Source organism: Pseudophryne corroboree, chromosome 5, assembly GCF_028390025.1.
Source record: "Pseudophryne corroboree isolate aPseCor3 chromosome 5, aPseCor3.hap2, whole genome shotgun sequence".
NCBI lineage: Eukaryota > Metazoa > Chordata > Amphibia > Anura > Myobatrachidae > Pseudophryne > Pseudophryne corroboree.
The window spans coordinates 695,634,294-695,653,267 of NC_086448.1; the positions used below are offsets into that span (position 1 = coordinate 695,634,294).

At 49.0% G+C, this 18,974-nt stretch overlaps 1 protein-coding gene across 2 annotated transcripts in view; it reads right to left on the minus strand.

The window, feature by feature from the left end:
• The window catches only part of ARFGEF1 (ADP ribosylation factor guanine nucleotide exchange factor 1), a 331,110-nt gene that overhangs the window by 48,679 nt on the left and 263,457 nt on the right, over positions 1 to 18,974 (minus strand). For both annotated transcript variants that reach the window (XM_063923866.1, XM_063923867.1), the window contains exons 22-23: positions 15,087 to 15,231; positions 14,884 to 14,974 (exon numbers count right to left, since the gene is read on the minus strand). In XM_063923866.1, the coding sequence (XP_063779936.1) occupies positions 14,884 to 14,974; positions 15,087 to 15,231 (236 nt within the window). The remainder of the gene's footprint in view (positions 1 to 14,883; positions 14,975 to 15,086; positions 15,232 to 18,974) is intronic.

The following is an 18,974-nucleotide window of genomic DNA, read 5'->3' on the forward strand; positions in this document are numbered from 1 at the left end:
ACCTACTGCTCTCCTTGCTGGGTCGGCAGACCCTCGGCGCTCCCAGGAAGGCCCCTTGGTGTCGGCACTGCTCCTGCCACCCCCCGCTATCTGGTTGATCTCAGCCTTCCGAGTGGCACCTGCACTTGGTGGTCTGGTGGGGGCTCAGTGGTGCCCAGCTGCCCCACTGTGTGTCTGCGCCCCCCAACGCCCGGATACCCTCGCGGGGTACTACGCTGGGGCCCCCGCCTCATTCTGTTGCTACTGTACCCGCACCTCACTATAACTGGACTGCTCCTCATTTACATGCTTATGTGCTCCTGCCCCGGGCTCGCTGACGGGATGTGAGTGCGGCCGCTCTCCACTGGCTATGCTGTTCTACTAGTGGGGGAAATGTGCCCCCCGCCATCCACCCTGCTGCGAACATGGTGTTGTCCTCCTGATATGGTCCTTTTCCACCCCCTCTTCTGATGGCCAGAGGCAAGAAAAAATCAACAGGGAAAATCCGCTCGGTCTACACGTAGTACCTCGTCTCAGTCGAACCTCCGATCCTACTTATCTGTACCGCCGGTTGCTGATCCCTCTCCACCTGTACCTGCTGTGGGTACTGACCCGGCTACGATGGCTTCCTCCCCCACTACAGGTGATCTTCGGGCTCAAATGACCCAATTGAGGGGTGAGATAGGGGAAATTCTGACTCATGTCCGCTCCCTTCCTTCCAAACAAGATATGCAAGCCCTCGAATGCCGACTCCAGGACTCCATTCAGGCCCAGATCTCGTCGGTGCAATCTGATATTAAACACCTGGGCACTAGAGTCGTCTCTTTGGAAGAGGAAAGGGACACAGTCGAAGACCGACTTATCCAACTTCGAGATACGGTCGCTCAGCAGGGGGCGGACATGGCAACGATGCAGAACAAGCTCGACGACCTGGACAACAGAGGCCGTCGGAATAATATTAGGGTCCGGGGCCTTCCGGAAGAGGTGCCTCCATCCGGCCTCGTCGACGCGCTCACCAAAATATTTGGTGAAATCCTGGTCCTGGATCCCTCTGATACGATTGACTTCGACCGTGCACACAGAGCCCTTAGGCTGAAAGGCACGTCCTCTGATCCGCCGAGGGATGTCATCTGTAGGCTCCACTATTTCTCACAGAAAGAGGAGATTCTTCGTAAGGTGCGCGACTTGGAAGGAGTCGATTTTAACGGTACCCGCATCCAAATCTTTCAAGACCTCTCCTGGCGTACGCTCCAACAGAGAAGGATGTTGAAGCCTTTGACCGAAGCATTACGCAAACATGGCCTTAAGTACAGGTGGGGATTCCCATTTTCCCTGCAAGTCTCACATGCTGGCAAGCCCTCCATCTCCAATCTCCGGAAGATCTACCTGGATTCTGCTCCACACTGGGACTAGGGGATGTTTCCCTTCCGGACTGGCGAGCTTTCACTCTTCCCGCCTTGGCCTCTGCCAACCCATCCAGGAGAGAACGGTGGCATAAAGTCCAGAATTCGAAGAGGAAATCCAAGGGGGAAACCCCCCCCCCCCCCAAGTGTTCGACGCTACCTGATGGCCTCTTCTGCTGGGTTTGAAGTCAGACCCTCCTTGCCGGACTCCACTGTTTAGTTTCTCAGTTGATTTTTGCCTCTTGACCCCTGTTTTATTGTGCTTTTCTTCCCTCCCTCCTCCTCCCTCCCATTTTTCCCCCCTCCCTCTCCCTCCCTATCCCCTCCCCCCCCCTCACCTTCTAAGGACCCTTTTAGTTTTTCCCTATTTCTTTTGCTGCTGTTACTAGTATTGTACTGCTGTAATGGTTTCCCTACAGCAACACTTTTGTACTGTTTACACAACACCGGTTCACTTGATTGCTTTTGTTCTACTTCTAATGTTTGATGTTAGGATGGCGGGGCCGCGACCCCCTACTGTGCCCCCTGCCGCTATGGTTTTTCCGAGACAGGGACACCCTTATGGTCCCATCCCTGTCCGGCTGCGGTATCTTACTGTCCGACCTACTTTGGTCCGTCGCTTTTTTCTTTTCTGGTTCTTGACACTTCTCTCTCTTCGTTCTTTCCTTTATTTTCTCCTGTCTTCTTCCTTTTCCTTTCTTCACCTGGCCCACGGCCTTAGAGCTCAGATGCCCCCTACCTCTTTGACGCATGGCTTCCACACTTAGGATTCTCTCGATAAACGCTAGGGGTCTAAATGTCCCGGAGAAGAGAGCCGGTGCCCTCCGCTCATTTCATGCGGAGAAGGCAGATATTGTCCTAGTTCAGGAGACCCACTTCCGGAACTCTCCCTCGGCCCCCCATATGAGAAATAGGTTCTTCCCCACCGCGTACTATTGTAATTATTCCCACTCTAAGTCCAAGGGAGTAGCCATCCTTTTCGCTAAACACCTACCCGTCACCAATGTTGTGGTTCACAGGTTGGAGGAGGGGAGATGCCTTGTACTTGTTTGCTCAATCTTCAACACAACTTTTACCATTGTCAACATATATGCCCCTAACCAAGGTCAATTTGCCTTCCTCGAGGCTGTTTTGGTCAGGGTGGACGCGCTGAAACAGGGGATCCTGATTGTGGGAGGCGACTTCAATTTGACTCTTGACTGCACCCTTGACACTTCCTCCGGGCCCACGCCACCGCAACGCCGCTTGTCCGGGAAGGTGGGACGCCTGTTACACCTCCATCAGCTGGCAGACATCTGGTGTATTCTCCACCCGTCTGACCCGGATTACACGCATTTTTCAGTTCCTCACCGCTCTTATTCCAGACTGGATCTTATTCTTCTTGGTCATAGACATCTGTCCCTGGCCTGTGACGCTACCATTGGCCAAATAACATGGTCCGGCCACGCCCCAGTGCGACTTGACATTGCCTTCGGACCCTCATTCGCCCAGCGACGTTCGTGGCGCTTCAACGAATCTCTACTGCATGACCCGTATTGCAAAGCCCAACTTGATGAAGCCCTTGATATGTATATCACGTGCAACGTCTCTCCCGAGGTCTCTGACTTGACGGTCTGGGAGGCCCATAAATGCGTAATCCGGGGTAAGTGCATCCAGTTGGGCTCCTATCTAAAGAAACAACGTCTGGGCCAAATTGAGGGACTCCTGCGGCAAGTAGAGTCACTCGAGGCTGCCCACAAGGCTACCCTCTCCCAGGGCACCTACATAGATCTGCTCTCTTCCCGTTCGTCTCTGAATAAATTGCTTTTGGATAAAGTGAAATTCTCCTTTCAGAAGTGTCACAATCGGTATTATCGATGGGGCAACTAGCCGGGCAAAATGCTTGCCCGGGCTCTCCGGAGCCGGAGGGCGCTCTCGTTCATCCCCTCCATAAAAGACGCGCATGGGCGCTCCTTCCATGACATGGATAAGATTGCGGAGACTTTCTGTTCATACTACACTTCCCTCTACAACCTTCCTTCTTCCGACCCGACCGGAGCTAGAACATGCGACGTGGGCGCTTACCTCACAAAGACAGGCTTCCCTAAACTCTCCGAGGAGGAGGGGGAGGCGTTGGAAAGTCCCTTTACTTCCCAGGAACTTGAAGAGGCCATCAAATCTACTCCTTCTGGAAAGAGTCCAGGCCCTGACGGATTCCCCATCACTTACTATAAGGCCTTTCGGGACAAACGGCTTCCTCTCCTCTTAGACGCGTGTAACACGGTTTCTGATACTAATCCTTTCTCTAAGCAGTCTCTTGAGGCTCACATTGCAATTATACCTAAGGAAGGCAAAGACCCCACCCTGTGCCCCAGCTACAGGCCTATATCCCTTCTTAATGTGGACGTCAAACTTTACGCTAAACTCCTAGCCAATAGGCTCAGGTCCCTCCTACCCTCCCTTATACATAGCAACCAAGTGGGGTTTGTCCCTGGCCGGGAAGCAAAGGACAATACGTCCAAGATCATTGCACTCATGCACCATGCCTCCCTACAGGGCTACCCGGCAGTCCTCCTATCCACTGACGCTGAAAAAGCGTTTGACAGGATAGATTGGGGCTTTCTGGCCGGAGTGCTGCGGCACATGGGTTTGGGTCCGATCTGCTTGCATCGCATCTTGGCTCTCTATACCTCCCCTTCGGCCAGAATCGTGATGAACGGTTCCCTGTCGGGGTCGTTCGCTATTAATAATGGAACTCGGCAGGGCTGCCCTCTGTCCACCATGATTTTTATTCTCTGCATGGAGGTCCTAGCTAGGTCTATTAGGTTGAACCCCGACATTTCTGGGATCAGGCTTCAGGATACTGACTATAAGCTTGCCCTCTTCACTGATGACCTACTGGCTATAGTCACGAATCCTGTTGTTTCTTTGCCTAATCTGATGGCCGAGTTCAAGCTCTTTGGCGAGCTCTCTAACTTTAAAATCAATTATTCGAAATCTGTGGCCCTGAACCTTACTGCCCCGCCTGCCATGGTATCGGGGCTCCAAGTGGCACTCCCCTTCACCTGGCAGACTTCTCAATTGAAATACTTGGGGACCACTATTACCAGGGACCTTTCCCGTCTCTTTGACTCCAACTTCACCCCTCTTCTAGCCAAGCTCCGTGCGGACCTACAGTCATGGACTTCCAAATCCTTTTCTTGGTTGGGTAGATTGGGGGTCCTCAAGATGAACTCTCTCCCTAGGATCCTATACTTACTGCAGACCCTGCCGATTTTGATCCCTTCCACTTGGTTTAAGGAGATCCAACGGTTATTCAGAGAGTTCATCTGGGGGGGGGGCAAGAGACCTCGCCTGAAGTTCTCCACGATGGTCCGGCAGAGGGGTAAGGCGGCCTCCGTCTGCCAGATATCCGCGGTTATTATCAGGCCTGCCACCTCCAACGGATTCTTTGGAGGTCCAGAGCCGCTTCATCGAAACAGTGGGTGCAGATTGAGAGCCAGGCGCTTTCCCTGCCTATCGTCGTTGCTCCGTGGCTAATCACCCTCCCAGCCACCTCCCATCCCACTGTTGGCCCCACTTTGGCATGCTGGAAGGTGGTGAGGAAACTCCCCTCTGTGTCCTCGCCTACTTCCTCCTACATGTCTTTCTTATTTAATGAACGATTCCCCCCGGGAATGGATCCGTGGGCCTTTCAGCACTGGTTCAGCCTAGGCCTCTGTAGGGTCGGGCAGCTGGTGGACGGGGGCGGGGTTGTCTCCTTTTCGGACTTACAAGCGAAATGGCATTTGCCACCTGGGGACTTTTGGCGCTACTTACAGGTCCGGCACTTCTTGGTCTCCCGAGGTAACCTGGGAGGGAGGCCCACGGCACTTACGCCGTTCGAGCGCCTATGCGACGGTTCGTCACCCCCGACTCACTCTATCTCCCTGCTATATAACCTGCTCTTGGCTGACTCTAGCACAACTCTCCCATCCTATACTGAGACGTGGGACAGAGACTTCGGACGGGAGCTCGGGGATGATGTCTGGGAGAAAATATTCAAACTGGCCCATGCTTGCTCTCCTAGCACACTGGTTGTTGAGACCCAGTACAAATTGATTTCTCGATGGTACAGGTGCCCTGACATTCTTTCTAAAATGGGTCTGGGCCTCCCTGACACCTGCTGGCGTTGCTCTTCCGGCCCAGCGAACCCGCTCCACATATGGTGGTCGTGTCCCTTACTCCAACCGTATTGGAAGGAGGTACTTTCACTCACTGCTGACATAACGGGGGAGACGGTGCCGAAGGACCCTGTTTTGGCTGTTCCATTACTCGTCCAGACCTGTCTCGGGCTACAAGCACTCCCTGCTATGCCATCTCAACAACGCTGCCAAAGCGGTGATCCCTGTCCGTTGGCGCTCCTCCTCTCCTCCAACTGTTAGGGACTGGCTGACCAGGATAGATTTATACATGGACTTAGATGATATAATGACCTCCGCTGATGGAGACTACTCGTCCTACAGGGACAAGTGGGCCCGCTGGCTACTTTTCAAAGACTCCCCAACCTTTAGGTCCATCCTCGCTTCCTGCTCGCCCCCGTCTTCATAGACGCTTTCTTCCCTCAATGTACTGCTCTCCACTCTATGGCTAGCAGGAGGTCCGCGCATGGACCAGGTGAACTTGACTCTGTACCTGACCTGAACCTGATTTGAGTTTGCTTCTGATGCTCCTTCTTTTCTTTCCCCTCTTCTTCTTCTTCTCTGTTCCTCTTTTTTTTTCTTTACTTTTCTTCTCCACGTAGCTTTTTGTTTTTGATTAACACGACCAACATGATGTGTTTGCCTCCAAATAGTATATATCTGTGGGTTGTATTGTTATATTATTTTGATATAGGCCTTTCTGCTAATGGCTAAGGTAGCTTAATAGTCCTCCAGTTATTTTGCGACAATGTTCTCCGCCACGATTGTCTGTATGTTACTGTTTGTTACTGTAATTGATCTTTCAATAAACACAATTTGCACTAAAATGTGTGGATTAGAGACTGGTGTAGGAAAGAGGGGTTTGTGTTCCTGGAACACTGGGCGGACTTCTCAGTCAGGGGAAGGATAGTTAGAAGGTTGGAGGAGATTTTAAACTAGGTCCCTGGGGGGAAGGGTTTAGCTAGAAAAACGAATGCAGTGAGAATAGTAAGGATGGAGATAGTGAACTGAAGGGGGGAGGAGAAGAGGGGAGGGAAAGAGCAGCCGGCAAGGGTACTAACGAGGGTATTACCAAGGGTATTGCAAAAACAGTAACTAACGACGATTATGGGTCATCAATACTGCACATAGAAAATGAAGTCCCTAGCACATGGGGGAATACTTATCTTAATTGTATGTATGTAAAAGCTAGAAGCCTTGCTGGAAAAAAAATAAGATTTTAAACCTACCGGTAAATCTTTTTCTCGTAGTCCGTAGAGGATGCTGGGACTCCGTAAGGACCATGGGGATAGACGGGCTCCGCAGGAGACATGGGCACTTTAAGAAAGACTTTGGATCTGGGTGTGCACTGGCTCCTCCCTCTATGCCCCTCCTTCAGACCTCAGTTAGAGAAACTGTGCCCAGAGGAGACGGACAGTACGAGGAAAGGATTTTTGTTAATCTAAGGGCAAGATTCATACCAGCCACACCGTATAACTTGTGATATACTATCTAGTTAACAGTATGACAAACAACATATCATCGGTCCAAACCCGATGAAACTATAACATAACCCTTATGTAAGCAATAACTATATACAAGTCTTGCAGAAGTAGTCCGCACTTGGGACGGGCGCCCAGCATCCTCTACGGACTACGAGAAAAAGATTAACCGGTAGGTTTAAAATCCTATTTTCTCTAACGTCCTAGAGGATGCTGGGACTCCGTAAGGACCATGGGGATTATACCAAAGCTCCCAAATGGGGCGGGGGAGTGCGGATGACTCTGCAGCACCGATTGAGCAAACAGGAGGTCCTCCTCAGCCAGGGTATCAAACTTATAGAACTTTGCAAAGGTGTTTGATCCCGACCAAGTAGCAGCTCGGCACAGCTGTAGTGCTGAGACCCCTCGGGCAGCCGCCCAAGACGAGCCCACCTTCCTAGTGGAATGGGCCTTAACCGATTTCGGTAACGGCAATCCTGCCGTAGAATGCGCCTGCTGAATCGTGTTACAGATCCAGCGAGCAATAGTCTGCTGTGAAGCAGGAGCGCCAACCTTGTTGGCTGCATACAGGACAAACAGTGCTTCTGTTTTTCTGATCCTAGCCGTTCTGGCCACGTAAATTTTCAAAGCCCTGACCACATCAAGGGACTCGGAATCCTCCAAATCACGTGTAGCCACAGACACGACAATAGGTTGGTTCATATGAAAGGATCAGACCACCTTAGGTAGGAATTAAGAACGGGTCCGCAATTCCGCTCTATTCATATGGAAAACCAGATATGGGCTTTTATGTGATAAAGCCGCTAATTCCGAAACTCGCCTAGCCGAAGCCAAGGCTAACAACATGACCACCTTCCAAGTGAGATATTTCAACTCCACTGTTTTAAGTGGTTCAAACCAATGTGACTTAAGGAAACTCGACATCACGTTAAGATCCCAAGGCGCCACCGGAGGTACAAAAGGAGGCTGAATATGCAGTACTCCCTTCACAAAAGTCTGTACTTCAGGTAAAGAGGCCAATTCTTTTTGAAAGAAAATGGATAAGGCCGAAATCTGAACTTTAATGGAGCCTAATTTTAGGCCCAAATTCACTCCGGTTTGTAGGAAGTGAAGAAAACGGCCTAGATGGAATTCTTCCGTAGGAGCATTCCTGGCCTCACACCAAGAAACATATTTTCGCCATATTCGGTGATAATGTTTAGATGTCACGTCCTTCCTAGCCTTTATTAGCGTAGGAATGACCTCATCCGGAATACCATTTTCCGCTAGGATCCGGCGTTCAACCGCCATGCCGTCAAACGCAGCCGCGGTAAGTCTTGGAACAGACAGGGACCCTGTTGCAACAGGTCCTGCCTTAGAGGAAGAGGCCACTGATCTTCTGTGAGCATTTCCTGCAGATCCGGATACCAGGTCCTTCGTGGCCAATCCGGAACAATGAGTATTGTTATCACTCCTCTTTTTCTTATTATCCTCAACACCTTGGGTATGAGAGGAAGAGGAGGAAATACATAGACCGACTGGAACACTCACGGTGTCACTAGGGCGTCCACAGCTACCGCCTGAGGGTCTCTTGACCTGGCGCAATACCTTTGTAGCTTTTTGTTGAGACGGGACGCCATCATGTCTATTTGGGGCAGTCCCCACCGACTTGCAATCTGTGTGAAGACTTCCTGATGAAGTCCCCACTCTCCTGGATGTAGATCGTGTCTGCTGAGGAAGTCTGCTTCCCAGTTGTCCACTCCCGGAATGAACACTGCTGACAGAGCGCTTACATGATTCTCCGCCCAGCGAAGAATTTTGGTGGCTTCCGCCATCGCCACTCTGCTCCTTGTGCCGTCTTGGCGGTTTACATGAGCTACTGCGGTGACGTTGTCTAACTGGATCAGAACTGGTCGATCGCTAAGTAAGGTCTCCGCTTGACGTAGGGCGTTGTATATGGCCCTTAGTTCCAGGATGTTGATGTGAAGACAAGTCTCTTGACTTGACCAAAGGCCTTGGAAATTTCTTCCCTGTGCGACTGCTCCCCAACCTCGGAGGCTCGCGTCCGTGGTCACCAGGATCCAGTCCTGAATGCCGAACCTGCGGCCCTCTAGAAGGTGAGCACTTTTCAGCCACCACAGGAGAGATACTCTGGCCCGGGGGGACAGGGTGATCCGCTGATGCATTTGCAGATGTGACCCGGACCATTTGTCCAATAGGTCCCATTGGAAGGTCCTTGCATGGAATCTGCCGTAGGGAATGGCTTCGTATGTCGCCACCATTTTTCCCAGGACTTGAGTGCAATGATGTACTGACACTTGTTTTGGTTTCAACAGGTTCATGACTAGAGTCATGAGTTCCTGCGCTTTTTCTGTCGGAAGAAAAACCCTCTTCTGGTCTGTGTCCAGAATCATGCCCAAGAAGGGCAGACGAGTCGTAGGATTCAGCTGCGACTATTGAATATTGAGAATCCAGCCGTGTCGCTGTAACATATTCAGTGAAAGTGATACGCTGTTCAGCAACTTCTCCCGTGATCTCGCTTTTATGAGAAGATCGTCCAAGTACGGGATAATTGTGACACCCTGCTTGCGCAGGAGCACCATCCTTTCCGCCATTACCTTGGTGAAAATTCTCGGGGCCGTAGAAAGCCCAAACGGCAACGTCTGAAATTGGTAATGACAATCCTGTACCACAAATCTCAGGTACGCCTGATGAGGTGGATATATTGGGACATGCAGGTATGCATCCTTTATGTCCAGAGATACTATAAAATCCCCCCCTTCCAGGCTGGCGATGACCGCTCTGAGCGATTCCATCTTGAACTTGAACCGTTTTAAGTAAAGGTTCAGGGATTTTAAATTCAAAATGGGTCTGATCGAACCGTCTGGTTTCGGGACCACAAACAGAGTTGAGTAGTACCCCTTCCCTCTTTGAAGCAGGGGAACCTCTACCACCACTTGTTGAAGACATAATTTGTGAATCGCATGTAACACTATCTCCCTTTCCAGGGGAGAAGTCGGTAGGGCCGATTTAAAAAACCGGCGAGGAGGCACCTCTTCGAATTCCAGCTGGTAACCCTGGGAAACAATTTCTATTGCCCAGGGATCCACCTGTGAGTGAACCCAGATGTGGCTGAAAAGCCGAAGACGTGCCCCCACTGGAGCGGACTCCCTCCGGGGAGCCCCAGCGTCATGCGGTGGATTTTGCAGAGGCCGGGGAGGACTTCTGTTCCTGGGAACTAGCTGTGTTGTGCAGCTTTTTCCCTCTGCCCTTACCTCTGGCAAGAAAGGACGATCCACGTACTCTCTTGCTTTTGTTGGAACGAAAGGACTACATTTGATAATGAGGCGCTTTCTTAGATTGTGAGGAAATGTATGGCAAAAAATTTGATTTACCTGCCGTAGCCGTGGAGATGAGGTCCGAGAGGCCCTCTCCAAACAATTCTTCACCCTTGTAAGGTAACAACTCCATATGCCTCTTGGAGTCGGCATCACCTGTCCACTGTCAGGTCCATAAGACTCGCCTAGCAGAAATAGACATAGCGTTTATCCTGGAACCCAGTATACTAATGTCTCTTTGAGCATCCCTCATATATAAGACAGCATCTTTTATATGCCCTAGGGTCATTAAAATGGTATCTTTATCAAGGGTCTCAATATCCGCTGATAAGGAATCTGTCCATGCTGATACAGCACTACAAACCCAGGCCGACGCAATAGCCGGTCTGAGTAACGTACCAGAATGTGTGTAAATGGACTTCAAGGTAACCTCCTGCTTGCGGTCAGCAGGATCCTTGAGGGTAGCCGTATCTTGGGATGGGAGCGCTATCTTTTTTGATAAGCGTGTCAAAGCTTTGTCTACCCTAGGGGAGGTTTCCCACCGTATTCTGTCCTGTGACGGGAAAGGATACGCTATTAGAATCCTTTTGGGAATCTGCAGTTTTTTGTCTGGAGTTTCCCACGCTTTTTCGCATAATTCGTTCAGCTCATGTGAGGAGGGAAAGGTGACCTCAGGTTTCTTTCCCTTATACATGTGTACCCTCGTGTCAGGGACAGGGGGTTCCTCAGTGATATGCAAAACATCTTTTATTGCGATAATCATATATCGAATACATTTAGCCACCTTTGGCTGTAATTTTGCATCATCGTAGTCGACACTGGAGTCTGAATCCGTGTCGGTATCTGTGTCAACTATTTGGGATAGTGGGCGCTTCTGAGACCCTGAAGGTCCAGGCGACATTGGGACAGACATGGGTTGACTCCCTGACTGTACCCTAGCTTCAGCTTTGTCTAATCTCTTGGGCAATAAATTAACATTAGCACTTAATACATTCCACATATCCATCCAGTCAGGTGTCGGCACTGCCGACGGAGACCTTACATTCATACACTCCCCCTCCTCCTTTGAGGTGAGCCTTCAACCTCAGACATGTCGACACACGCGTACCGACACACCACCCACACACACAGGGAAGCTCTTTTCTGAAGACAGGTTCCCCACCAGGCCCTTTGGAGAGACAGAGAGAGAGAGAGTATGCCAGCACACACCCCAGCGCTATATGACCCAGGAAAAAACACAGTATGTTTACCCAGTAGCGCTTTTGTATTATGTATATGCGCCAATTATGTGCCCCCCTTCTACTTTAAAACCCTTCTTTCACCGTGTGTCAAGCAGGGGAGAGTCCGGGGAGCTTCCTCTCAGCGGTGCTGTGGAGAAAAATGGCGCTGGTGAGTGCTGAGGGAGAAGCCCCGCCCCCTCGGCGGCGGACTTCTGTCCCGCTCAGTTTTCTCAATAACATGGCGGGGGCTCTTTATATACATGTACAGTGCCCAGCTGTACATGTATATATACACATATGCCACAGGAGAGGTTTATATTGCTGCCCAGGGCGCCCCCGCTGCGCCCTGCACCCTTACAGTGACCGAGGTGTGTGAGGTGAATGGGAGCAATGGCGCACAGCTGCAGTGCTGTGCGTTACCTCTATGAAAATCAAGGTGTCTTCTGCCGCCTCTGAAGTCTTTTCAATACTCACTCGGCTTCTATCTTCCGGCTCTGCGAGGACGGCGGCGCGGCTCTGGGACGGACGGCTAGGGTGAGACCTGCGTACCGATCCCTCTGGAGCTAATGGTGTCCAGTAGCCTAAGAAACAGAGCCCTGAAACTCAGAGAAGTGGGTCTGTTTCTCTCTCCTCAGTCCCTCGATGCAGGGAGCCTGTTGCCAGCAGGCTCCCTGAACATACTTTCTTTACAGGAAACTCAGGAGAGCTCCCTGAAATGCACCCAGTCTCCACTGGGCACAGTATCAAACTGAGGTCTGGAGGAGGGGCATAGAGGGAGGAGCCAGTGCACACCCAGATCCAAAGTCTTTCTTAAAGTGCCCATGTCTTCTGCGGAGCCCGTCTATCCCCATGGTCCTTACGGAGTCCCAGCATCCTCTAGGACGTTAGAGAAAAGGGGGAACTAGAAGTCCTTGGAGCAAGCAAACAGTACAATATTATAGGCATTACTGAAACTTGGTGGGACGAATCTCATGATTGGACAGTCAATCTGGAGGGTTATATGCTGTTCAGGAGAGACAGGAAAAATAAACGGGGTGGAGGGGTATGTCTTTACGTAAAGCCTGATATACAGGAAGATATTCATAAACGGACTGTAAATACTGTTGAGACGTTATGGGTAGAAATTGCATGCAGGGGAAAGGGAACAAAAAAGATAGTATTAGGGATATGCTACAAGCTGCCTGGTATTAATGTGTCTGATGAGGAATTGTTACTGAAGCAAACTGAAAAAGCGGCAGGACTAGGAGACGTAATAGTGACAAGGGAGAAAAACTGTTGGTATGCCGGCTGTCGGTATACTGTGCGCCGGGATCCCGACAGTCGGCAACCTGAAGACCACCCGGTACATTGTATGCTCTCTCTGTACTTTCACTGACAAGCTTAGTAATGTACCTGCAACTGTAGCATGGATGCAGCCATCCAGATAATCCGACCACGATGAAAGATTAATTTGTTCTAAATATTACAGTGAAGCTATAATAAGCCTGCATACTTCAGGGTGTAATGAATCATTAATTGTTAAAAGAGAAACCAATCATATAGAAATAATGAGAACAGTTTAATTACAGTTTGCCATTTACAACTAACTAGTGACCGAGATGTTCCAGGATGTAATTCTCCACTGATTTACAACGTGTATGCTGTTATTATGATTTAAACAGGAGTTAAATTCTAACTGAGAGATTTTGAAAGTGCCTCTGCTATCTACACACAATGGTGGCAGACATTTTGTTAGGCGGAACCAAGACTCACATGCATGCAGTCAGCCAGTGCACACTGTCTACAGCATAAGCGTTCTCGTTCTAATAAGCATGTGCAGGGGGCATGAGATTCTAAATGCTGTGTTCCACTGGCTGGAAAGAAAGCATCCATGGTTAAAAGCTGGAGAGCCAATTAGGGTGCTATTCAGGAGAGACGGAAAAGATACAACGAGGGGTATTTACTCAAAGGTGCAAATACAGACCCGAACAACGCAACCCCACAATTGTGCTACTAGACAGATTAGCTAATTTGTGACTGGTTGCTGCAGGTCAGTGCAAACTTGCAATTTTTACTGGTAAATAATCCAACAGTAAGTGACAATCTTACAATGTCCCTAAACAATGCACAAAGTAGACACAGGGCTAAATGCAATTACTAAGAGCACTTATTGTGGGCTTGTAGCTCCCAGGGCTATTCAATTACAACCCGCAGGCTGCACTTAATGCAGATTTCTGTCCGCATCATCCTCAGAAATCCATGGCACATAGGGCTTTCAGGGCCCACAAGCGGTTAACCCATAACTCCGGGCACTTACATGGGAATCTATAGGTTACTGGGCGAGAACACAGGCTGCTAATTGAATAGCTCCGGGTATTAAACCCGAGAGCTGCAGCCGCACAGAAAATCCTGCAGCTAACTGACTTCCCACATAGATTTTTTTATACATAATGTGTTAAGCTCAATTCAAAACTGCGTATACACTGGATCTAGCTGGTTGGTTGCGTTTATGCAGAAACAGAGTTTTAGTGACTGCGTTCTAAAGTTCTGTGATTGAAACACTTTTTTTTTAAACCATTTCCATTATTTATTGCCTTGTCTTTGAGTAAGCAAAACCAGTACCAAATTACTTAGACCCATCTGCAATAACTAAAATAGCGATCACAATATATTTACATCATAACATTTTAAGTCACAACATATACGTAATGACTGTCTCTCCTCTGGGATTTATTCAATGTTTGTTATTATAAATACTGGATGACAAGGTGGCCGTGGCAGCATAAGGACACAGTTGGACAGTCACCACACTGACGAACCATTGTCCTGTTGTACACAGACCAACATACATATATATATATATATATATATATATATATAAGGGTTGCTTAACTATTTGATTATTAAGTAAAGTGGATCTAATACAGTCTACAGTGACCTAATAAAACCTATTTCTGAAACTAAGTCATGCAAGTTTAAAGGGAGTCTCTGATAGCTGAAGCACTTATGATGGAGTCTCTGATAGCTGAAGCACTTATGATGGAGTCTCTGATAGCTGAAGCACTTATGATGGAGTCTCTGATAGCTGAAGCACTTATGATGGAGTCTCTGATAGCTGAAGCACTTATGATGGAGTCTCTGATAGCTGAAGCACTTTTGATGGAGTCTCTGTTAGCTGAAGCACTTTTGATGGAGTCTCTGTTAGCTGAAGCACCTATGGTGGACTTACTTCCTTCTCCTAGACAGAGCAAGTGGCAATCCATTTCTTGTAAAGAGGCAATGTCAAAAAAAGTGGACAAATCATTTATTTCACTGTAGTATAAAAAAACAAAAACTAACCATACCTGTCCACAGCCACCACAACGCTTTGAGAGCTAGTTTCACCTATGGATTCCTGTATACTGGCCATCTGCTTCCAGTCAACATTTCCTCCGACTGTTATCATAGAGAAAAAGAGAATGAAATGTAAAGGCAGAGAATAGCCGCTAAGCACTTCAGGGCCCAGGTCAGTAAAACATTTATTTGCCGAATGACTGGACACACTCACCTAGGCCTAGAAACTCATCTGAGGCTTGATCTTTGGTTCCAGTAAATGACCCTTCTCTATTCCTCACTGTCCCAGAGATGTAACGAGGTTTCACGCCAGTGCCTATTAATTGTGCTAGTTCCAGTTGGCTGATACACTTTAAAATCTAAATGGTGTGAAAAATATATACAAAATGGTCAAAAAGATTGAACTATAGGACTTCTAAAATTCAATAAATATCTACAATGGCAAATGCTTGTTACACTGCTAGTAATGGCAGTGTAATTGTACAACACAGTATATGGCAGAAGATACTGATACTGATATTAAATCATCTCAGGGTAATGGACCTATGTAAAGTACTTGGCATGCCTTATGCTTGACCAAGGTTACATAGTGGCTTATAGGACAAACTATTGTAATATACCAGTAAAAGACACCAAATGATTTACATTTTTCCTTTCAGATTAACCCTCTAATGGACAACAAGTAAATAACTCAACAAGCTCTTAACAAGACACTACACCCTAAACTCAGCGCATAAAATAGCTGACCATAACCATACACTGTGTTACTGAGCTAGAGCTGGTGATTTGTTTCCTCCCTCTCTTCCATCTCCAAGCTCTGTTAGTTTTATTTGTATTACACAACCACAGGGTAGATGTACAGTATCAAAAGTCAAAGAATGGAGACATTACCCATAGCAACCAGCTTCTACCTATCATTTTATAGAATGTACTTTCTGAATGCTACCTTGAAGCTGAATGGGTGCTACGGGCAACTTCTCCATGCTTTCCACTGCTTGATACATTTCTCACACTATGGGGTATATGCAATTGCGGTCGAATTCCGGCTGGAATTCGACCGTTTTTTAATTCGACACAATTCGACAGTCAGACACCCTGCCGCCGGGACCCCGAATTCGACATATTCAATAAAAAACGGATTCGACAATCCCGCTGTCGAAAAACGGACCAATTGACGGATAGTGTGCGTCCTGGATTCGACTTTTTGGACGGGACAAAAGTGTTTAAAAAACCCAGAAAAAAAATTGTGTGGGGTCCCCCCTCCTAAGCATAACCAGCCTCGGGCTCTTTGAGCCGGACCTGGTTGTAAAAATACGGGGAAAAAAGTGACAGGGGATCCCCCGTATTTTTACAACCAGCACCGGGCTCTGCGTCCTATATTTCTCTGACGTCCTAAGTGGATGCTGGGACTCCGTAAGGACCATGGGGAATAGCGGCTCCGCAGGAGACTGGGCACAACTATAAAGAAAGCTTTAGACTACTGGTGTGCACTGGCTCCTCCCACTATGACCCTCCTCCAGACTTCAGTTAGAATCTTGTGCCCGGCTGAGCTGGATGCACACTAGGGGCTCTCCTGAGCTCCTAGAAAGAAAGTATATTTAGGTTTTTTATTTTACAGTGAGATCTGCTGGCAACAGACTCACTGCAACGAGGGACTAAGGGGAGAAGAAGCGAACCTACCTAACTGGTGGTAGTTTGGGCTTCTTAGGCTACTGGACACCATTAGCTCCAGAGGGATCAACCGCAGGACCCGACCTTGGTGTTCGTTTCCGGAGCGGCTCCGCCGGCCCCCTTACAGAGCCAGAAGCAAGAAGTGTTCCGGAAAATCGGCGGCAGAAGACTTCAGTCTTCAACAAGGTAGCGCACAGCACTGTAGCTGTGCGCCATTGCTCCTCATGCACACCTCACACTCCGGTCACTGATGGGTGGGGGGGGCGGCGCCCTGAGGGCAATATAAGACACCTTGGCTGGCAAATCTACACCATATATAGTCAGGAAGGCTATATAGGTGTAAAAATACCCCTGCCAGAATTCCAGAAAAAGCGGAAGAAGTCAGCCGGAAAAGGGGCGGGGCCATCTCCCTCAGCACACTGGCGCCATTTTTCCCTCACAGCTCCACTGGAAGGACGCTCCCTGGCTCTCCCCTGCAGTTGTCAAGCTACACAAGGGTAAAAAAGAGAGGGGGGGCACTAAATTTAGGCGCAGTATATATATAAAACAAGCAGCTATAAGGGAAAACACTCATTTATAGTGGGATCCCTGTGTTATATAGCGCTCTGGTGTGTGCTGGCATACTCTCTCTCTGTCTCCCCAAAGGGCTTTGTGGGGTCCTGTCCTCTGTCAGAGCATTCCCTGTGTGTATGCGGTGTGTCGGTACGGCTGTGTCGACATGTTTGATGAGGAGGCTTATGTGGAGGCGGAGCAGATGCCTATAAATATTATGTCACCCCCTGCGGGGTCGACACCTGAGTGGATGGTGCTGTGGAAGGAATTACGCGACAGTGTCGACTCCTTGCATAAAAGGTTTGACGACATACCAAATGTGGGACAGCCGGCTTCTCAGCCTGTGCCTGCCCAGGCGTCTCAAAAGCCATCAGGGGCTCTAAAACGCCCGCTACCTCAGATGGCAGACCGATGTCGACACGGATACTGACTCCAGTGTCGACGACGATGAGACTAATGTAACTTCCAGTAGGGCCACACGTTACATGATTGAGGCAATGAAAAATGTGTTGCACATTTCTGATGTTACCCCCGGTACCACAAAAAAGGGTATTATGTTTGGAGAGAAAAAACTACCAGTAGCTTTTCCTCCATCTGAGGAGTTAAATGAAGTGTGTGAAGAAGCGTGGGCTTCCCCTGATAAGAAACTGGTAATTTCTAAGAGGTTACTAATGGCGTACCCTTTCCCGCCAGAGGATAGGGCACGTTGGGAAACATCCCCTAGAGTGGATAAAGCGCTCACACGCTTGTCAAAGAAGGTGGCACTACCGTCTCCGGATACGGCCGCCCTGAAGGAATCTGCTGATAGAAAGCAGGAGGCTATCCTGAAGTCTATATATACACACACAGGTGTTATACTGAGACCAGCTATTGCTTCAGCATGGATGTGCAGTGCTGCAGCTGCATGGTCAGATTCCCTGTCGGAAAATATTGATACCCTAGACAGGGACACTATATTGCTAACCTTAGAGCATATTAAAGACGCACTTTTATACATGAGGGATGCACAGAGGGATATTTGCCGGCTGGCATCCAAAATTAGTGCAATGTCCATTTCTGCCAGGAGAGGGTTATGGACTCGGCAGTGGACAGGAGATGCAGATTCCAAAAGGCACATGGAAGTTCTGCCTTATAAGGGTGAGGAGTTGTTCGGGGATGGTCTCTCGGACCTCGTTTCCACAGCAACAGCTGGGAAGTCTACATTTTTACCCCATGTTCCCTCACAGCCAAAGAAAGCACCGTATTATCAGGTACAGTCCTTTCGGCCCAATAGGGGCAAGCGGGTTAAGGGCGCGTCCTTTCTGCCCAGAGGCAGAGGTAAAAAGCTGCAGCATACAGCCAGTTCCCAGGAGCAAAAGTCCTCCCCCGCTTCCTCTAAGTCCACAGCATGACGCTGGGGCTCCACAGGCGGAGCCAGGTACGGTGGGGGCCCGTCTCAAATATTTCAGCAATCAGTGGGCTCGCTCACGGGTGGATCCCTGGTTCTTTCAAATAGTATCTCAGGGGTACAAGCTGGAATACGAGACGTCTCCCCCCCGCCGTTTCCTCAAATCTGCCTTACCAACCACTCCCTCAGGCAGGGAGGCAGTGTTACAGGCAATTCACAAGCTGTATTCACAACAGGTGATAGTAAAGGTGCCCCTACTTCAACAAGGACGGGGTTACTATTCCACAATGTTTGTGGTACCGAAACCGGACGGTTCGGTGAGACCCATTTTAAATTTGAAATCCTTGAACACATATATAAAAAAATTCAAGTTCAAGATGGAATCGCTCAGGGCGGTTATTGCAAGCCTGGACGAGGGGGATTACATGGTATCACTGGACATCAAGGATGCTTACCTGCATGTCCCCATTTACCATCCTCACCAGGAGTACC